Below are 19,450 nucleotides of genomic sequence, written 5' to 3'. Positions count from 1 at the left end.
ACTCGACAGCTTGGTTTGGTATGGTTTTATTGGTCATGTCAGTAGTGCACACAAACCAGAACACTGCCACCATGTCAGAAGAAACAAAACCACCTTGGCTCCGAGCTGGATACAGCCTTGGGTCACCCTAAGCTTTTGGAGCAAAGTGCACATCATTAAAAAGCCAGTGCCCCAGGCCATGGTGCCCATGCGCCTACCCTAACATTGGGCACTTCTGCCCCTTTAACAAACAGCTGCCTCTTCTTGCACAACTTCTTCCCGCATGTGGAAGGCTGACGCTTGGCCCACACTTTCTTCACTGGCTCTCGTTTTGCTTCTATGGCCCAGCTTTCTCCTTGCTCCAGATGAGAACATGGTAACCTGGAAGAAGGAGGGACAGTCTGACTTGGCCTACCACTGCCAGGCTCTGGTTCTTGGGACTAGTCCAGGGGACCCAGCACTTGGTAAGGAAATCCTAGCACTGCACAGCAGCCAGGCATTGTCACCACCAAACCAAAGCAAGATGACGAAGGGCCTAAGCCACACACCACTGTGTGCCCGTCACCTTGCCTGGCTGCTGCCCTGGGGGGTAAATGTGTTAGAGCTGACCTTATGCTGCACTGAACCTTAGAGAGCAGGGTCAGGCTTGGCTGGTACAAGATGTACAGCTGCTACTCACCCATGGCTGAGGCCAGCGTGTCCCCCATGGGGTTGAACTCATTAAGCTGTAGAGACAACAGGATCAGCGTGAGGAAGCTGGCAGGTACTGGTAGAGGCAGAACACATAAGGACCAACAAGTCAGGAAGTGGATTAAACCCCAGTTTCCTCCCATCATGAGGGGGCCTATATCTCACCGAAACGATACCAGAAGATTCTGGGTCATACAGCTGACACAGCAGCTTCCCAGAGTTTCCATCAAATATGTCAACTGTCCTTGACTCATAGGGAATACAACTTTTGAAATTAGGATCCGGGTACCGGCCTACGACAATGAGGTTGTACCGAGGATGCCACGCTGCCTAGGAGATAGAGAGGCTGGTCAAAAGGGAACCCTGTTAAGAGGAACAACAAAAGGATGTTTTGCCACTAACAAGCCAACTACATAATAATGGAGATAAGATCTCCATGAAACTACAAGGATAGTTTTCAACTGTATGTCATCCCCTGATGCAAATTCGTAATCCCAGCTGGCTTCCTCCCTGAGGACCCCTAGGCCTCTTGCATTTCCTGAGCTCACACCAAATAATGTTTAACATTAGCCTGGCCCACACACAACCCAAGAGATCCCTCTTCAGCAGAGCAAAAACTCTACAACCAAAATCTAGTGGCATTAAGTTGTGAAGCAACACCACACAGATAACCCAGAGTGGAGTATAAAATCAGTAGTGTTAAAATGGGAGAGAAAACTCACATTTCCCCAGATTACCCCAGACACACCAATCTGCCAGTTACTGGAATGACAGAACTGGATGGGATTTTCCTAACAGATCCCACGGGACGAAAGACATGGTCAGCAGGAAGGAAGAGATGTGCATGCAGTGGCTTGGGAATAGGTCACTAACAAATCACAGATGGGAAGTTAGCCTGGCTGGATGAAAAGGGGAGATAAGGATAGGTTGATCAGCAAGAACACCAGCTGGTAATGGGTTCTTGGTATTGTTTATTACTAGATTTGATGTGAGGTGCTAAATGTCATGTACTGAGTACTTACCGGGTGCTAGGCATGGTGCAAGTGCTTTCAGTGCACTGATCACTGTCACAACCACCCTAGCAGTTAGACACTACTATTCTCTTTTACAAATGAGGACACGGAAATCCAAATTGGGGAGGTAGGGGACTTACTTCTTTTACTAGAAGCCACCTACACCTGCAAGACAAACTAAGGTGAAGGTTAGTCTGTGGATGTACTGTGCATACAGGGAACCAGAACTCAGAACTATGAAGACAGGACAGAGGGTCAGGATCACAGAAAGTGGCCAGGAATGAGCCAAAAAGACTCAGAAAAATAGCTAATTAGATTAAGAAAATTCGAAATGGAATTGCAGGCGCAGGCCAAAAGGAGCCAATGAGTTGATGGCAGACTGCTGTGCCGATGGGTGGGCTCACCTTCACTGCCCTCTCCCCACCAGGCCCGGCCTCCTCACTTACCTTGATGGGGGTGAGGTGCTGGAAGTGGCGGTGTGGGTGCGGGATCAGGCTCACAGGGGAGTCCCACTGCGAGGCGGAGTAAACCCGGATCTCGTTGCGCTGGTCAGTGGTCAGCAGCCGGGCTCCATCAGGGCTAAAGCAAGCTGGCAGAGTAGAAAGCCCCTAAGCCAGAAGAGCCCCAGCCTCTGTCACCCTGCCTGGCACAGAGTGGGGAGGGAAGGGTAGAAGGGAAAGGGGGAATCTGGGCTATGAACAAGAATTCTAGAAATTCAGCAGTGCATGGGGACAGCCCCAGCCCCATAAGTTCCAGGTCATTAGCGTGGTAGATCCTATTGGGGTGCAGCTGGACCTTATGGCTTTTAACCTTTGAGGAAAACCCCCAGCCTCAATGAGTCAGGCAGGGTCTGCAGGAAAGATGAGGTCGGGTGTCACACACCTGAGTTGACAGGCTGGCTGTGTGGCAGGGAATAGAGGAAGCTGTCCTTCCCTTTCACCTGGCGCAGGTCCCAGAGTTTCACTGTTTGATCTACAGAGGCTGTGGCCAGCAGCCAGTCACAGCAGGGGTTCAGGGCCACGTGGGTTGCTTTCTTTTTGTGCATCCTGAGATTCCAAAGCTGCAGAGAAGAGCCTGTTTCAGAGGGGACTGGATGAGGCTGTGATTAGGGAGGGGAGAAGAGACCTGGGCTATGGAGAACGCACCTCCTTGCCATCCGTGTTCAGCAGGATCACGTGGCCCACATTGTCCCCTGTGACCAGCACTCGGCTACTGGCAGACACATCCAAGCTGCAGAACCAGATGCTGGAGGGAGAGACTGCTGTGAGACTCCAGGGATGGAAACAGGTCTGTTTATTCACTGTGGCAGCCACAGCACGCGCTAAATAGGTATTTGCCAAATGAATTGCCATGGATTCCCAGCAAGGAACTCTCAGACTTGTCCTCTATCCAGAGAAGGAGAACAGGGGTGACGAGACTCGGAAATGTACCCATTCCTGCCAACCCAGCATCCCCGGCTGAGACTGACCCTGGAAGCAGCTCACTCAGGTGACTGCCCAAGTCCAAATCTGAGGCCAGCCTGCCCACTGGAGCCCAATTCCAAGGAAGCCTTGCTCCATGTTCTCTCCCCATCCTCTCCACCCTTTGGCCCAAAGGAGATGACAAAACTAAGTGGAAATGTGCCACTCAGTTCCCCACAGCTGGCTGGACAGTGTCTGCCCCCTTCTGAGCAGTCAGAGAAAAGCACACATGTCCCAGAAGCGCTTCTGTCTCCAAACCTCTTCAGGACTAGGGACACTGATCCCCAGCCAAGGCAGCTCTGAGTCACTGTTTCTCCGAACCCCCTGACTTTCTGCCCTCCACCCTGTGTCAATGCGTGGAGGACTGCCCGTTATCTGTGCTGACAGCTCCTGTGACTGTCACAGCTAGTCGGGCCTGGCACTTGTGTGTACCAGTCAGCACTGTAGCTCAGGCCAGACAGCAGCAAAGTGACTGATTCCATCCATGTCCCTACCACCTGCTCCTATAAGACGATTCCACACACCCAAAGCTCCTACCGAAGGCCTGGCCAGCTCTGGACCCCATTTGTGCTGTGCTCCCTGTTGGACTCGTCCTCGGAGAATCAAGGTCTTATAATACTATGCGCATGACTTCGGGAAGCACCGAAGCTCTGCCACACCAGCTCCCCAAAGCAGTAACCCAGCTGAAGGGGGCTGGCAAGTGTCTGTCTCCTTTCCTTCCGCCCCTGTGCCAGGCCGGACCAGGATCTTCTGTAGACTGACCCCAGGTGCTTGGAAGCAAGCTACTCACTTGCAACAGTCAGTTCTGGCAAAAACCCGAATGGTGTTGCCTCTAAAGTCCTGCAGCCTTGTTGTTCCCTCCATGGAGCAAGCGTAGAACTGATTGCTGTTGAGAAGATTGAATTTCAGCCCCATGATGCTCCCCCCAGCTCCGATCTGGCACAAAGAGAGGAAAAGCTAGTGAGCAGAGACACTGTCCAAGGCACTCTTTATTTCTGCTTTTAAAATTTAACACACAGTAATAATGATGAGGGGATATAGTTCTATGAATTTTAGCAACAGTTCTCTTACCCTCCCCTATTTCTCAGCCAAACACAGTGGCATACACCTGTAATCCCAGCATTTAAGAGGCAGAGGCAGGAAGCTCACCACAAATTTGAGGCTGGCTTGTGCCTATATAGTGACACCCTATCTAAAACACACACGCACGCATGCACGCACGCACGCACGCACACACACTTTGCTGTTCTCCCTTTGAACCACACCCTTCCCTCACTCCCAATTCTTGGAAAGAACTGATCCGTTCTCCATCAGCATCCCTGTGGCTTTCCCTTTACAGAATTCACAGAAATGGATCACATAGTTTGCAACTTTTCTTCTGTTGCTCAGCTGTAAACTTCTGAGGTTGCCTTTTTTTTTTCATTTCTCTTGAGATTCATCCAGGTTCCTTGTGCGTATCAACGGTTCTTCCCTTTCTCTTCCAGTTTTATTATTCTCACAGTACATGTTTTAGACAAGCACTAGCTCCAAGCATGGCTGGCTTAGGAGGGCAGGAGCGAGCCTGGTGTCACTTCCCATCCTACAGACACACCAGGAAGCCGCGATGCAAACACTTGTGCTGGGGCCGGGTGTGCAGCTCAGTGGTAGAATGCTCACCAAGCATGCACAAATCTTGGGTTCCAACCCTAGCATGGCCCCCTCAAAATGTAATAAATACATAAAGTGGGGACCCATGACAATATCCAGAGCTCAGCCTTATTAGGTGTTTCTCAGCTGCCGGACACTGCTTAAGAATTTTCCATTCCCAGGGGCTCCTTCTCCATTCTTCCTTCTGCCATTGCTCTCTGACTCTGGACTGAACAGGGTGCCATACACAACAAGCACCTGGCTTCCTCAGCCTCCTAGCTGGCCAGCTCCACTCAACTGTGCCACGGGCTACCACACCCTTGTCCTGTGTGCCTGCCAGCTGAGCAGGCTTCCTTGATCCTTGTCAGAATGTCACTGTCCCCTCCTCCCTCCTCTAGACTGGTATGGACACCCTGTTTTCAAGCTCAGGCCCTGACTGTGCTGCTCAGCAGCCACTGTGATCCCTGAACTGATACCAGCCCTGCTCATAGGCTCATAGGACCACAAGGCCTCTGTGGCCATCCTCTATGGAAGCTGTCTTCATTGACCCCACCTAATGTCTACTGGTTTGAACTATTCAGGAATACAAGAGAGGAGAATGGTGAGGAACAGAAAGAATAAAAGATTTTGTTTATGGAAATCCTCCTGCCTCAGCCTCCTGAGTGGTGGGATTACAGGTGTGCACCACCACACCCAGCTTTCCATGTTTTGAACTTCCCATTAGCTAGAAAACAGAATGATACCCAAATTTATGAGGTATCACCTTGATACTCAAATCTGACAAGAATTATCATACACACACACACACACACACACACACACACACACACAAATACTGGTGGGCAACTGTAAACATGAACAAAGGTGCAAAAATCCTAATCAATTTGGGAGGCTAATGCAGGAGAGTGCTGCAAGTTCAAGGCCAGCCTGGGCTACAAAGAAAAAAATCCTAATCAAAAGGTTAGTAAATTCAATCTAATGACCCATACATAAGTACATTATGACCAAGTTGGATTGAGATTTATTTCAATAAGGCAAGTTGGTTTAAATATTAAGTTGGGGCTAACACCCAGAATATATATTCAAATTCCTACTACTTAGCAACAGCAAATCAAATAGATCAACTAAAAAATAGGAAAAGTGTCAGGTGTGGTGTTGCTTGCTTATAATCTCAGCACTCGGGAGGCTGATGCAGGAGGATTTCCACAAGTTTGAGACTACCCTGGGTTACACAGTGCATTCAAGACCAGCCTGAACTGTTACATAGTGAGATCCTATCTCAAAAAAAAAAAAAAAGAAAAGAAAAGAAAAAGAAAAAAGAAAGAAAGAAAAGAAATACGCAAAGGACTTGAATATGCATTTCTCAAAAAAAGAATATGGGCCAGAGATATAGCTAAGTGGCACAGTGCCTACATGACAAATGTAAGGTCCTGAGTTTGATTCCCAATTTAAAAAAAAGACACGCAAATGGTCACTAAGCATATGAAAAGATGCTATCACTCATTAGTAAAAAAGAAGTGAAACTATAGTGAGGTCACCTCATACTCCTTCTGACAACCAGTATTACAACAAACAAACAAGCCAGGCATGCTGAAACATGCCTGTTATCCCAGCATTTGGAAGGCTGAGGCAAAAGGGCCACCTCAAGTTCAAGACCAGCCTGGGCTACATAGTTGAGTTTAAGGCCTACCTAAACTACACAGGTCTCAAATAAATGGAGGAATGGATGGTGGGTAGGTGGATAGATGGGTGGATAAATAGACTGAAGATGGGCAGAAAGATAAAATTAACTAAAATCAGCAAGCAAAAAGCAAGGTATAATGTTGCGTGTCTACAATTTCAGCTATAACAAAGGCTGTGTGTGGCAGAAGCAGGAGGATCATAAATTCAAGGGCAACCTCAGTGATTTAATTAGATCTTGTCTCAGAATAAAAAAGAGCTGGGGATGTAGCTTAGTGCAAAAGCCCCAAATGCAACTCCCAGTACTGAAAACAAAACAAAACACACCTAGAAAATAACCACATTGGTGAAGATAGGAGAAGCGGGAAACTGCTGTATACAGCCATTGTGGAGAACAGCATTGGGGTTCCTCAAAACACTGACATCAGAATTAGCAGCTCACATAACAACCCACTTCTGTGCCTCAATATCCAGCAGGACCTCAGACAGAAGTCAAAGAGCTAGATGCACATCTGTGTTCACGGGAGCCAAATAATGGAAGCCACTCAAATTGCTTTCTTTCACTGGTGAGTGAACAGAATAACAAAATGTGCACACACACAATGCAATATTACTCAGTCTTAGAAGAAAATTCCATCACACAGAACAACATGGATGAACCTTAGGATATGAGAGGAAATAAGCCAGCCACACCAAATAAATAATATATGATCCCAACTCTGCAGGATGTCATCTAAAGCAGCCACATTCATGGAAACTGAAAGTAGACTGTGGTTGCCGGGGTTGGTGGGGATGAAACAGAGACTTATTCAGTGGGTACTGAGTTTCAGTTTTAAATATGAAGAGTTCTAGATGCTAACAATGTGAATAAGGCAGTGCCTCAGCTGCTCAGGAGGCTGAGGTGGGAGGACTGGCTGGTGCGCCAAGGAACTGCAGACCAGTCTGAGCAACACAAAGAGAAACCCCCTCAGAAGACAGGCATAACAATGTAAATACAGACCACATTCCTAAACTGTACACTTAGAAATGGTGGAAATGGGCCATGTATAGTGGTATGCACCTGTAATCACAAGTACTTGGGAGGCTGAGGCAGGAGGATCACAAGTTAGAGCCCAGCCTGAGATAGTTTAGCAAGATCTGTGTCAGAAACAGTTAATATATGGCCGCATGGTAGAGCACCTACCTGACATTCACTTTGGGTTCAATCCTCATAATAATAAAAAAATAAAGGAGGTTTTTGAAACTAGGTCTCACTATGTAGATGCTGTTTACAGGGAGTTGAAGCAGGAGGATTGTTGTGTGTTTGAGGCCAGCCTGAACTACATAGGGAAAACATCTCAAAAAAAAAAAAAAAAGGGGGAGGGCTAGGAATGTGGTTCAGTGGTACAGTTCTTGCCTTGTATGCACAGGGCCCTGGGGTTCAATCCTCAGCAATCCTCCCCCACCCCCGCCACACAAATAATAATAATGAGAAAAGGATGTGGGCTGCAGTCACTGTCACTAGTCAGCAATGTACTAAAGGTTTTTGCCAATGGAGTAAGTAGAGGAATGAGGGGCTGGGGGTTTAGCTCAGTGGCATAAGCGCCTGCCTTGAAAGCAGGCAGTCGTGAGTTCGATCCCCGGTACCGATAAAAAGGAAAAAAAAAAAAAAGTAGAGGAATGATATGGAAAGAAATCAAATGCTCACTATTTGCAGATAACAAGGTTGTAGAGCAATCTGAGTGTGAGTTGTGTATAGCACTGGAGATCAGACTCAACAGTGCTCTGCCACTGAATTACATCCTGGGCTCTTGTATTTATTTTGAGACAGCCTTCACTAAATTGCCCATAGGCATCCTTGACCTTGGGATCCTCCTGCCTCAGCCTTCTGAGTGGCTGGGACTAGACTGCTTTGCTTGGCTATGGTAGGAAAAAAAAATCCTCAGATAAACTATTAACACTAATATATGTGGATTTCTGCTTCTGGTCCCTCCTGCCTTTTGGGGAAAAGTGGATAGAATATATGAAGACAACAGGCAGCACAGAACTGGAGGGAAAAAAAAGGGCACCCTGCAACTGAGCACGTGACTGCTGGAAGTAGCTCTGCACACTACAGCTCAGGAGGCGGGACCCGAGTCCTCAGCCAGCTGCACACACAGGACACCCACTTGGCAGTGGGTATGCAAGGAGGAGGTACAGATGGAGCCTGGGAGACCCCAAGGATCCCCTCTTATCTTCAACTGAGTGCTGATGTGCACATAGGGGCGAAGAACTACTCAAAACCAGAGGAAACAAACACAAATAAATTGAGAAATCCTCAGAACAGTATGTACTGTCACGGTCCAGGATGAAAATTTGGTTTTGTTTTGTTTTGGTGGTTTGGGAACTGAACCCAGGGCCTTTACCCTGAGCTATATCCCCAGGCCTTTCTTTTGAGACAGGGTCTCACTAAGTCACTAAGTTCTATAAGGTAGGCTTGACCTTCTGATCCTCTTGTCTCAGTTTCCCAGAGTACTGGGGTTACAGTATGTATCACCACGCCCAACCAAGAAATAATTTTCTTGTTGTTCTGTTTTGAGACAAGGTCTCATTAGGTAGCTTAGGTTGACACTGAACTTATTATGTAGGGTAGTCTGGCACTGAACTCGTGGTGATCTTTCTGCCTCAGCCTCCCCAAGGCTGGGGTTACAGGTGTGTGCCACCATGCCAGGCAAAAATATTTTTTTTAAAAAAAGGGAAAAAAAATCTCATGTCCAAATAACTTTACTATGGAATTCTACAAAAAAATTTAAGAAAGAATCCTAGGCCAGACATGGTAGCACATACCAGTACTCCTAGGGAAGCTGAGACAGGAGGATCCCTATGAGTTTGAGGCCAGCCTGGGCTACACAGTAAGTTTAAGATCAGCCTAAACTATATATCAAGACCCTATCTCAAGGAAAAAAAATATCCTAATTCTACATAAATTCTTCCAGAAAACAGAAACAGAGGGAATACTTTCCAATTCATTTTTTTTTTGCAACTCATTTTTTGAGGACAGCATTTCCCTGATACCACAACCAAAGGCACTGAAAAAAAAAAAAAAAAGAAGGAAATTATGGACTAGTTTTAAATGGCCATTCTCTGGTATAATATGATTAAACTAGAATATTTGACATAATAACTAGGCCACAACAGAGCCTATGAGAAAATATTTTGACTGCTTGGACTGGAAGAATGGGTGTGCACGTGCAGAAAGATGCTGAAAATGGAAATTTTAGATGACACTTAAAACTTTTATAGTCTGAATTTTTATGAAAATAAATGTATAAAAATAAAACGAATCTATATTAATTTTGAAAATGTAATACATATTTCCCAAATAAGGGGCCTGAAAGATAAAAAGGTCAGAACCAATGTCAGATGACTTAAAGAGACAAGCTGGGTGGTGGTGCACACCTGTCATCCCAGCACTTGGGAGGCTGAGGCAGGAGGATCACCATGAGTTTGAGGTCAGTCTGGGCTACAGAGTGAGTTTTTGGCAAGCTTGAACTGCATAGGAAGACCCTGTCTCAAAAATACAAATAAATAAATAAATAACAAGGAGATAGAAGCCTCAGTCTTGTGCAAGGTCAAAGCAGTACATATTCCCCTTTATTCAGGTTCTTCCCCTAGAATACTGCTTACCACCTCCAGTCTTAACTAAAATTTTCTCTTCTATGTCCTCAGTCACTGCCTGAGCCCTGGGCTCTGATTTCTATTCAAAGCTCCCTTGATGGTGGTCACCTGCCTGTTAATCTAGCTATCTGGTCAGAGGAGAAAGAAAGCTACAACCTCTGTCCTTACCAAGCCTCATTTCCTCTGGCTTCTAGCAGTTCTTTTTTTTTTCTTTGAGACAGGATCTCTCTATGTAGCCCAGGCTGGCTACTGGCTACTCCCTTGTTTGTGTGTGTGCATGCGTGCATGTGTGTGTGTGGGTAGAGCCAGTAGCATTGCTATGTAGTTCAGGCTGGCCTTGAACTCCCTGGGTAGCCCAGACTGGTCTCAAACTCACAGTGATCCTCCTGCCTCAGTGCCTGAGTGCTGCCATGACAGAGGCACCTACTTTCTAGTGAGCAGAGATGCAGAGAAAAAGATAATATTTCAGACTCTAATACACATTTGAGGGCAGGGCAGATGCCCACCGAGGGAATGGTTGGGCGGGTGGGGGCTTCCTCTTGAGTGGGAGAAGCAGGGTAGACCTGAAGAGGTAAGACAGTAACACGAAAGGGTTCTCTGCTCAAAGGGAACAGTAAGACACAGTCCCAGTTCCAGGGATAGAAACAGCTGGTGTGGCTAAAGCACCGGAAGTAAGGATGGACAAAATGAGGTCAGAGATGTAAGACTGGGCTTGGATACTGTGGGTGGCCATGCTATACCTTCATTCCAGGGTGGACATCCGGTCTTGCAGACCTGTTACCATTTACATGGTAACAGTACCATTTATACTGCCCAGGGCTCAGGCAGTGACTGAGTCTGGAACAGCCCCAGTTACTTGTGATCCCAATCATCCAGTGACTGGATGACAACCGCACTCCTTTCCTGTCTTTAACACTCCCAGCAGACCCCCTAGCATAGGGAACTGCTTACCCCTTTGATGAAGGTGGGTTTGTCCTTGACGCCAAAGTTCCAGAGCATAATGTCGCCCCCTTTGGAGGCCACAGCCAGGGTACTGGGGTGTGCTGGGTGCCAGGCCAGGGCCGTGGCCCTCCTGTCAAAGGGAGAGGCCTTCTGGGATATCCGGTAAGCAGTCAGGGAGTGCACGAAGGACTGCTGCAGACCCTGGCACAGAGACAGAGAGCAGGAAGTAGGGTCACTGACTCAAAAGCCCAGTCCTGGATAAACCACCAACCTCTGGCTCCTTCAGAGAGCCACCCTACACCAAGTCCTCCCGTGCCTGGCCTGAAGTCATCTGCAGTGGACCTGAACTAATCATGGAGGTCAGGAGCAGAGTACATTCCAACTGACTTTGTTTTTTTAATGTTAAGATGCTTGTTGGTTTTTGAGGTAGCATCTGGCTATGTAGTTCAGGCTGGCCTTGAACTCACTTCATAGCACAGATTGAAACTTGCAGTGAGTGACTGTCCTGCTTCAACCTACTGAGCACTGCGACTACAGGCATGCAGTACCAGGCTACCTTTACAGTGTAAGACTTCCTGGCTCAGTGCCCTGGAGCCCGAGATACAGGGTGGAACTATGAGACAAACTGGTAAACCAACCCATCACCCTGCAGGAAAAAGACAGTGTGGAAACCCTAAAAAGTGTCTCACCTGCTGTAGTGACGGCCAGGCAGCCACACCCAGCTTATGCTGGTGCAGAACCCTGACAATGTTACTGCCCACTTTCGGGACCTGCAGGCTGGCCAGGCCCGCCTGAACACAGCCTGAGTCATATCTCCTGCCAGGACCTGCCAAGAACAACAGACACATATTTTCCTCTGTAATCTTGGGGAAGGTTTTCAGCTGAAATCTCATGAAGACAACAGAGCCATTTCACTCAAAATGGCCAAACTGGGGAAAAAAAAAAAGTGCCAATCTGTTTCATCAGCTCCTAAAACCTTTCCAAAGTCTGTTTAGTCTCAGCATAGAGCAGAAACACTTAACAGAGATTTGACCTATCCCCATCCACAAAACAAAACAACACACACACAAAACAAAAACAAAACAAAAAAAACCCCTGCTCCTCAAAGAGTATTTGAGTGGGGCTGGACTGGGGGTCCTTTTTATTTGAAGCAATTTGTTCCTAAATTGCTAGATTACCCAGGAAGGGCTAACACTCTTCTCTCCTGCCTCAGCCTCCCAGAATGCTGCGATTTCAGGGTGTGTGCCACCGTGCCAGTACTACAACAGTAATTACTACAAACAGTAATTTTGGAGTGAAACTAAACATGATCTTGCAGGGTTCCCCAGAGCTAAGCCAAAGACACCACAGTTCAGTACACTGCAGAACTCTTTCCCATGTGGACTGGAAAAGCTGGAATTAGGTTGCATAATTTAAAAATCACATGATGAAAAATTTTAGGACAGCGTTGAAGTGACTGTTTAGGAAAAGAAAACATTTTAAAATCCTATATTAAAATAATACAGAGGTGACCAAATGTCAATCCTTAATCCTGTCTGTTCTGACAGGAGGAGGATCTGGTAGGATCTTGAATAAATTTAAACTAACTAGGTCACTTCTTGGGATATAATTCAAATTATTACAATAAGATGAACTCAGGAGCCCAAGCTGTATTAATGGATTGAACCTCAAAGGTCGCACTTCTCTTGACAACAAATTCCTTTTTCTCTGAAACAAAAACCACTCCATCAGGCACAAGCTCCAGAGCTACATAGCCCCAGGCTCAAATTCTGGTAAACAGCTGAGGAGGAGAAAGAAGGAAATGGCTGTTCTCACAGTTGAAAGCAAAGGAGTTAGCTAACAACTCATGACTGAGGATCTGGAGGCCTGTAATCTAAGCAAGCTGGGAAGTTGAGGCAGGAGAATCTAAAGTTCCAGCCCTGCCTGGGGAATTTAATGATTTAGTGTGACCTTGTCTCAAAAGGAAGAAAAATGCTGGGGATGCACCTCAGTGTGAAGGCCCTGGGTTCAATCCCCAGTACCACAAAACACAAAAACACTCGGCACCCACAAAGCCAGAAAAGTTAGGGCTCTTTCAAGCAGCCCTCACACACAGCAGGACTGTGAAAAGCAGGCATCTGTGGTAGCGGGTCTGCGTCTTCCTGTCACCTCAGGGGAGGTGGGGCGCGCCTACTTGGTGTCAATCATCACCAGCGGGCACCAGCGCGTCCCAGGGCTCCCGGGAAATGGGGCGCCCGTCCCCCCTCGCTCTCTGGCGTGAGCACCCGCACAGCGCAAACAGGGAAGCAGAGGCAGGCGCGGCAGTACCGGGGCCCCTCGTGCGGGGCTTCTTGGCCGCGGGCTCCGGCTCCAGGGGACTTCTCCTGCTCCCTGGGCGCACCACCACTTTGGGGGTCTTCTGGGTTTCTGGGCGCTTCCTGGGAATCATCACGTCCTCAGAGCGAAGGAGCACTAAGCCCTAAGCCGAGATCATGGAGAAAAACGGTAAACCTCTGAGGAGAGATGAGGCGACGACGAGGCCACCCGCGCCGCCACAGGTAGTCGCGCTAAACCAACTTCCCGCCAAACAAGCCCAGGGCTAGTCAGCCAGGCGCTCCGGCCCCGCCCCTCAGAGGCCCCGCCCCTTCCTCAAGGGCGGGGCGCGCCGAGAGTCTGTCATGCGAGCGTGCGTGCGTTCGTGCGCTCGTGCGCGCGGTGCGTGGGAGGCGGGCTCTGGGAGCCCAGACGGCGTGGCGAGTGTTATTTTTCGCACGAAGAATTTGGCAACTATGTGTTGGGCTTGATGAAACTTGATTGCTGGTGTCTCAGCTCAGAAGAGATACACATTTTCCAGGTTATGTAAATAACCAGACGTCTCCCCATTTTGGTCAATGAGGACTGCAGCAGTTTTGTCAATCATAGCCTTTACTTCCTTTGCTTCCTTCCACTAGGTAGATAAGTTTTACTAGAGACACAGTAAGGGTTAGATAGGAGCGAGAAGTGCTGGTATGCTACTGTGATTGTAGATAATGATCACATACCTTGTGTCAAAGAAAACTTGAAGGAGTTTAAGGGCTTTCCCACCATTAAAAAAAAAGTAAATGTTAATCAGTGCTGTGATATACACTTGTATTAGCCTTTAGGGGGCTGAGGCAGAATGGTGAACTTTGAGGCCAAACTGGGATACATAATGAGGCCCTGTCTCAAAGAGATGATATTCAAGAAGAGAGGTATGTTTAACCTGATTTAAACATCTGATGTATGAAATATCAGATGGTAACTCATAAGTATGCACAATTTTATGTATCGGTTTTTAAAATAAACATTAAAATATTATAGAAGAAGAAAAACCTGTTTTTACTCTTTTAGTTCTGTGATTGGATCTAAGAATGAAACTGATGTAAGACAGAGTCAGAGGAGGAAAACAAATTTTATTTAATAGTTTTGCATAGTCATGGGAGACTTCAAAAGAAAAATGAAGACCCAAAGAGGCCAGTAGGCAACAGAGCTTCTACTTGTGCCCTTTTACCCAAAGAGTGGTCAAGCTACAGTGGGCTGTAGCAAGACAATAAAGCACGGGCTGGGAGCAGTACACTGTGAGCCCATGACCTGGAAGTTAATGGAAGCTAAGGAATATTATGTAGGTTTGTCCAGGTTTGCTTTAGTGTGGGTGTTTAGTCTCTGATGACAAGAACATGCTCTGCCTGGAGGCATCTTCGATTTTCTCATGGGGAATCTCCTGATCTGCCTTTAGGTGCACAGAGGGAGGTCAGACCTGGCCCTTTATCTACTGTTTCTCAAGTATCTTTAAACTGGGCGTGATGGCGCACGCCTGTTATCCTAATGTCCTGGCCCAGCCTAGGCTTCATAGTGAGTCCAAGGCCAGCCTGAATCACACATCAAGACCCTGACTCAAAAGAAAATTAAGCCCCGTTAGTTCAAAATGACTAATGTGAGCCAGGCATGGTGGTGTGCTGCTGTAGTCCTGGCTCTCGCAAGGCTGAAGCAATCAAGGTCAGTCTGGGCTACATAGCAAGACCCTGTCTCAAAAAAAAATTCATATACTTTAATGCTGTCAATCTGATAAGGAGGTGAGGTGTGCAACGCCACTGAGTTGCAGGCCTTGGAGCACCTGTGCCATGAAACCACTGAACAGATGTTTTGGACCTCTCTGCTACTACTTTTGACATAAGGCATAAGGCAACTCATTCAAAAACTGCTGGTGATAACAAATCAAGGTCCCGTGTTTCCCCTGAAAGCCAGGCAGACTGTGAGCATGACCCTACATAATGCTGGTTTCTTTGATCTGCAAAACAATAAGTGGCTTTACTGAGATGTTTTCTAGAACAACTGATAAACCAGTGAAAAAGCATTGTACTTAGACTGTGTGATCTCAGGGTCATCGTTTCATTTTTCCATGCTTTCGCTTCCCCATCACAAAATGAAAGGAGGGAATCTAGGTAGGCATTTGCATCCCTTTCAGATTGATCTCAAACTTACAGCATTCCTCCTGCCTCAGCCTCCTGAGTGGTGGGAACACAGGTGTGTACCACGCGGCCCTTTTCGGTTTTAAAACCTGTGATCTTTTGAGTTGCTGTAAAAGCAGTAAATGGCACTTTCCAGTCTGGTCTCCCTGGAAGTTTCCATGTAGTAGAAACCACTTTTCTGGTGCAGGCTGATACATGACGGGTTCTGCTCAAGCAGTCTGTGAAGCCGAGCACAGTGCTGAGTTTGCAGAAGCATCCTAGTCCACACAGATGAGGCGCACAGGCTTCCCACACACAGTCCGTGCATCTGGTGGTTTGCAAATGACAGCCTCGGAGATTCTGCAGAGTTGGCAGGGACAGAAGCTGAAACTCCTCTTGAAGGACTGGAAATGGGCTGGGGAGGATACAGCCTCCAGAGTTCTTATTGTGTGGATGCCCAGTCCATGTTCAAATGCCCAAATATGACCAAATTCATAGTAAGAGTCTATGGAAGTATGGCTCCTCCCTCTGGGAATATTAAATATTAGATTCAAAAATATAATTTGAGGTTTGGATGTAGCTCAGCGGTAGAGCTTGTGCTTACTGTGCATCAGACTCTGGGCTTAGAAGATCAGGGATGGTTGTAAAAGTATCAGACATCTAGCTGTAACCCAAAACAAATTTCTTTGCTTTCTCTCCTTCTTTCCTTTTGAGACAGGGCCATACTATGTAGTCCAGGTGGCCTTGAACTCGCTGTGTAGCCTAGGCTGGTCTCAAACTGACATCAATCCTCCTGTCTTAGCCTCCCAAGTGCTGAACCTTCTGTCTTTACTGTGGGGGACAAGGCAGTATCCACACACTAACTCAGTGTCTGTCAGGAAATGCCATCAGCACAGGACACCAGAGCCCTTCTCCAGGTATTCGGATTTGCACAGCAATTGCCAGAATGCTGGTACCATCTATGGGAATGCTTTGCAATCTGTGAAGCGTTCTACAAATAGAAGTTGTTATATAATCTGCCATGGATGTGCTGCTTACTCATAAGCTCTGATAAAGCTGGTGAAGAAGTCTGGTGGTCTCAAAAGCCCTCACCAATCTGTCATCGTTCGGGAGACTGGAGAATCAAAAAAATGGGCTTCCCAGCTCTTTTCCTTCTAAGTATTGTCCCAAAAGGGTTGAAGACCAGTGATCCATGTGTACCTGTGTTTACAGCAGCATAATTCATAATAGCTAAATATTGGAAAATGCTTATATGTCCATCAGCAGATGAATGGATAGGGGCTCAGTGGCACAGTGCCTGTCTGGCAAGCACAAGGTACTGAGTTCGACTCCTGGTACCAAAAAACCCCAGACAAATGAGTAAAGAAAATGTGGTGCATATGTATGCAATAAAGTACTACTCTGCCATAAAGAAGAATAAATCTGAGTCATTGGTAGCAACATGGATGCACCTTGAAACCATAATGTTAAGTGAAATAAACCAAATACAGAAACTTAAATACAGCATGGTTTCTTTTATATGCAAGACCTGCAGCATAAGTAAAAACAAAATAAAAACTAGACAATAGGAAACAGGGAAGGAGATCTTTTGCAAAAAGGAAAGGGACCAAGAGACAGAGGAGGAGCAGGGTAGGGAGGGAAGGAGATGAGAAACCAGTTCAGATGTATGATGCTCACGCTCCAGCTCCCCACAAGGACTGTGACCACTATGTATTCGAATGCATGTGCATAAAAACAGAAGGTCACCAACCTCCACTATCTGAAAAAATAAAAGGAAATAAGGGGATTGAGTTCCAGCTCACTGTGCTGATGCAAAGTCCTCTGCCAGGGACAGTGGCAAGAAGGAAGGAAGGAGGGTGTTCTGAGTGGCAGCGGAGCTGTGCCCTGTGGGCCTGCCTGAGGAGTCCCAAGTCAGCAGGGAGCTGGGTTCCTCCCAATCCCTGCTGCCCACGCCTCTTGGGTAGCACATCCTCTATTGTGACGTTGTAACCAGGTGACCAGACACTCTCCCAACCTCAGGAAGCCCAGCAGCTGTTTTCCATAGAGGGGCTGCTGGCAACTGAGGTGCTTATTGGTGAAGCCAGAGCTCTGGATGAGGCACAGTGTCCTGACACAAACTCACACTCTTCCTGACACTCCTGACTCACCCTTGCTCACGAGTGTACCCTGTGTCCCTTCACACTCAACTGTCTCCGAGTCCTAAGAGCCCCAGGTCAATTTTGTCCTAAACAAAGGCAACTGGCGGTCCTAGGGCTGCTGATCCATTCTTCAAAAGGCTCAATTATGAAGCTAGATTAAGGAAAAGAAAGTTTCCTGCTTTTTAAGTGTGAGAAGCATTGCACGAGATTTCCAAAGCTAGCAGCTTTGGCCTCTGATTAGCGTGGCAAAGTGGGGTGACCAGTGATCACAGAACAGGTAGGTCTGCATCCTAATCCCAGAACCTATCCTTGTTTGGGGAAAGGGTCTTTGGAGATGGTTTGAAACCGAGACGATCATTCTGGCTTATTTGGCTCTAAATCCAGGGGCAAGTATGGTTTTTCTTTTAAATACAACGTCTTGTTCTGTAGTTTGGGCTGGTCTTGAAGTCACCATGTAGCCAAGGCTGGCCTCAAACTCAGGACAATCCTCTTGCCTCAGCCTCCGGACTGCTGGGATTACAGATGTGCCCCACCATGTCCAGTGCAAGTATTGCTTTAAAAGTGAGGCCAACCTAGACATAGTGATGCACACTTGTAATCCCAGCACTTGGGAGGCTGAAACAGGAGAATTGCTGTGAGTTTGAGGCTAGCCTGGGCTACTTAATAAGTTCAAGTCCAGCCTAAACTGCACTGTGAGAACTTGTCTCAAAAAGACTGAAAAGAAAAAAAAAAAAAAAAAGCCAAAAAGAATGAGACTGAAGGAGAGGAGATGCAGACACACAGCCATAAAGACCCCAGGAGGGTGGACAGATTGGAGCCACGTGGCAGTAAACTAACTCTGCCAAGAACTGCCAACTGCCACCAAAGCTGGGTAGAGTAAGGTTCTCCCAAGTGCCAATGCTGACTTTGAGTTCCAGCCCTGAGAACCTGGAAATAATCAATTCCTGTTGTTTTCAGTCAATCCATAGGATCACGGTAGCCTGAGAAACTCTCTGGCCTGTCTTTCCTTCCTGGTGCCCAGCCAGAACCAGGGGGAAGCTGGCTTGCCACGCTGGGCCAGTCAGGGCCACTTCCCCAGTCCCTCATTGGTTTCCTCCTCTATCACCTGGGAGCAGCAGGTGCCACTTCATGGGGATTGTCATGAGGATCAGTGATGGGGTCAGAGTGGGACACTTGGTGTTGGACACCGCCCCTGCCTACATCCCCACTCTGTCCTTTCGGCCTCTGAGTGACTTCCCCTGGGTGGTGAACTGCACAGCCTGTTCCTGGTCCAGGTCTCTGGCTAACCAGTGATGTAACAGCAGTGTGAGGCACAGCCCCTGGGAGGTCCCATTAGTTCCTCAAACCCAGTGTGTGCAGAAGTGAAGTCTTCTTCTCCCCACCACCCCACTCTCCCTCCTTTCTTCTTGAGGGAGGGAATTGGGTCTTACCATGTTGCCCAGGTTGATCTTGAATTCCTCGGGCTCAAGCCATCCACCTGTCCCAACCTCCTAAGTATCTGGGACTACAGCCTTGAAACTTTGAAAGTGAATTTAGCCAGGTATGGTGGTGCACACTTGTGATCCCTAGGAAGGCTGAGTCTAGAAAGCTCGAGGGCAGCCTGGGCCATGTAGTGAGTTCAAGGCAGCCTGAACTAGTTAGAGAGACCCTGTAACAAAAACAAAATCGAATTGTTTTTCTTTTTTTTGTTGTTTTTTGTTTGTTGTCATTTGTCATTTGAAACAGGGTCTCATTATGTAATTCAGGCCAGCCCCAAACTCATGGAGATACTCCAGCCTCAGCCTCTCCAGTGCTGGGATCGTAGGTATGTGCCCCCATGCTTGGGTCTGCTTTTTGTTTCT

General features: G+C 47.3%; 1 protein-coding gene across 7 annotated transcripts in view; it reads right to left on the bottom strand.

The window, feature by feature from the left end:
• Positions 1-10: 10 nt before the first annotated feature.
• The window catches only part of Ddb2 (damage specific DNA binding protein 2), a 25,919-nt gene continuing 6,479 nt past the window's right edge, over positions 11-19,450 (bottom strand). The window contains exons 1-10 of one of the 7 annotated variants that reach the window (XR_002790055.2): positions 13,334-13,632; positions 11,716-11,852; positions 11,036-11,227; positions 3,933-4,078; positions 2,828-2,927; positions 2,565-2,742; positions 2,129-2,271; positions 835-999; positions 659-745; positions 11-360 (exon numbers count right to left, since the gene is read on the bottom strand). Coding sequence is in view for 4 of the 7 variants with exons in the window: in XM_003465146.5 (XP_003465194.1) it covers positions 317-360; positions 659-704; positions 835-999; positions 2,129-2,271; positions 2,565-2,742; positions 2,828-2,927; positions 3,933-4,078; positions 11,036-11,227; positions 11,716-11,852; positions 13,334-13,454 (1,272 nt within the window). In the remaining 3 variants the exon portion in view is untranslated. Of the gene's footprint in view, positions 361-658; positions 746-834; positions 2,272-2,564; positions 2,743-2,827; positions 2,928-3,932; positions 4,079-11,035; positions 11,228-11,715; positions 11,853-13,333; positions 13,634-19,450 lie in introns of those variants that run through there. The other 6 variants (XM_003465146.5, XM_023563031.2, XM_063227923.1 and 3 more) reach the window with 6 other exon arrangements.

This window comes from Cavia porcellus, unplaced genomic scaffold, assembly GCF_034190915.1.
Source record: "Cavia porcellus strain 051 isolate PalLab524CR breed Dunkin Hartley unplaced genomic scaffold, mCavPor4.1 scaffold_17, whole genome shotgun sequence".
In the NCBI taxonomy this organism is placed as follows: Eukaryota; Metazoa; Chordata; class Mammalia; order Rodentia; family Caviidae; genus Cavia; species Cavia porcellus.
This window is presented reverse-complemented; position numbering and strand designations above follow the sequence as displayed.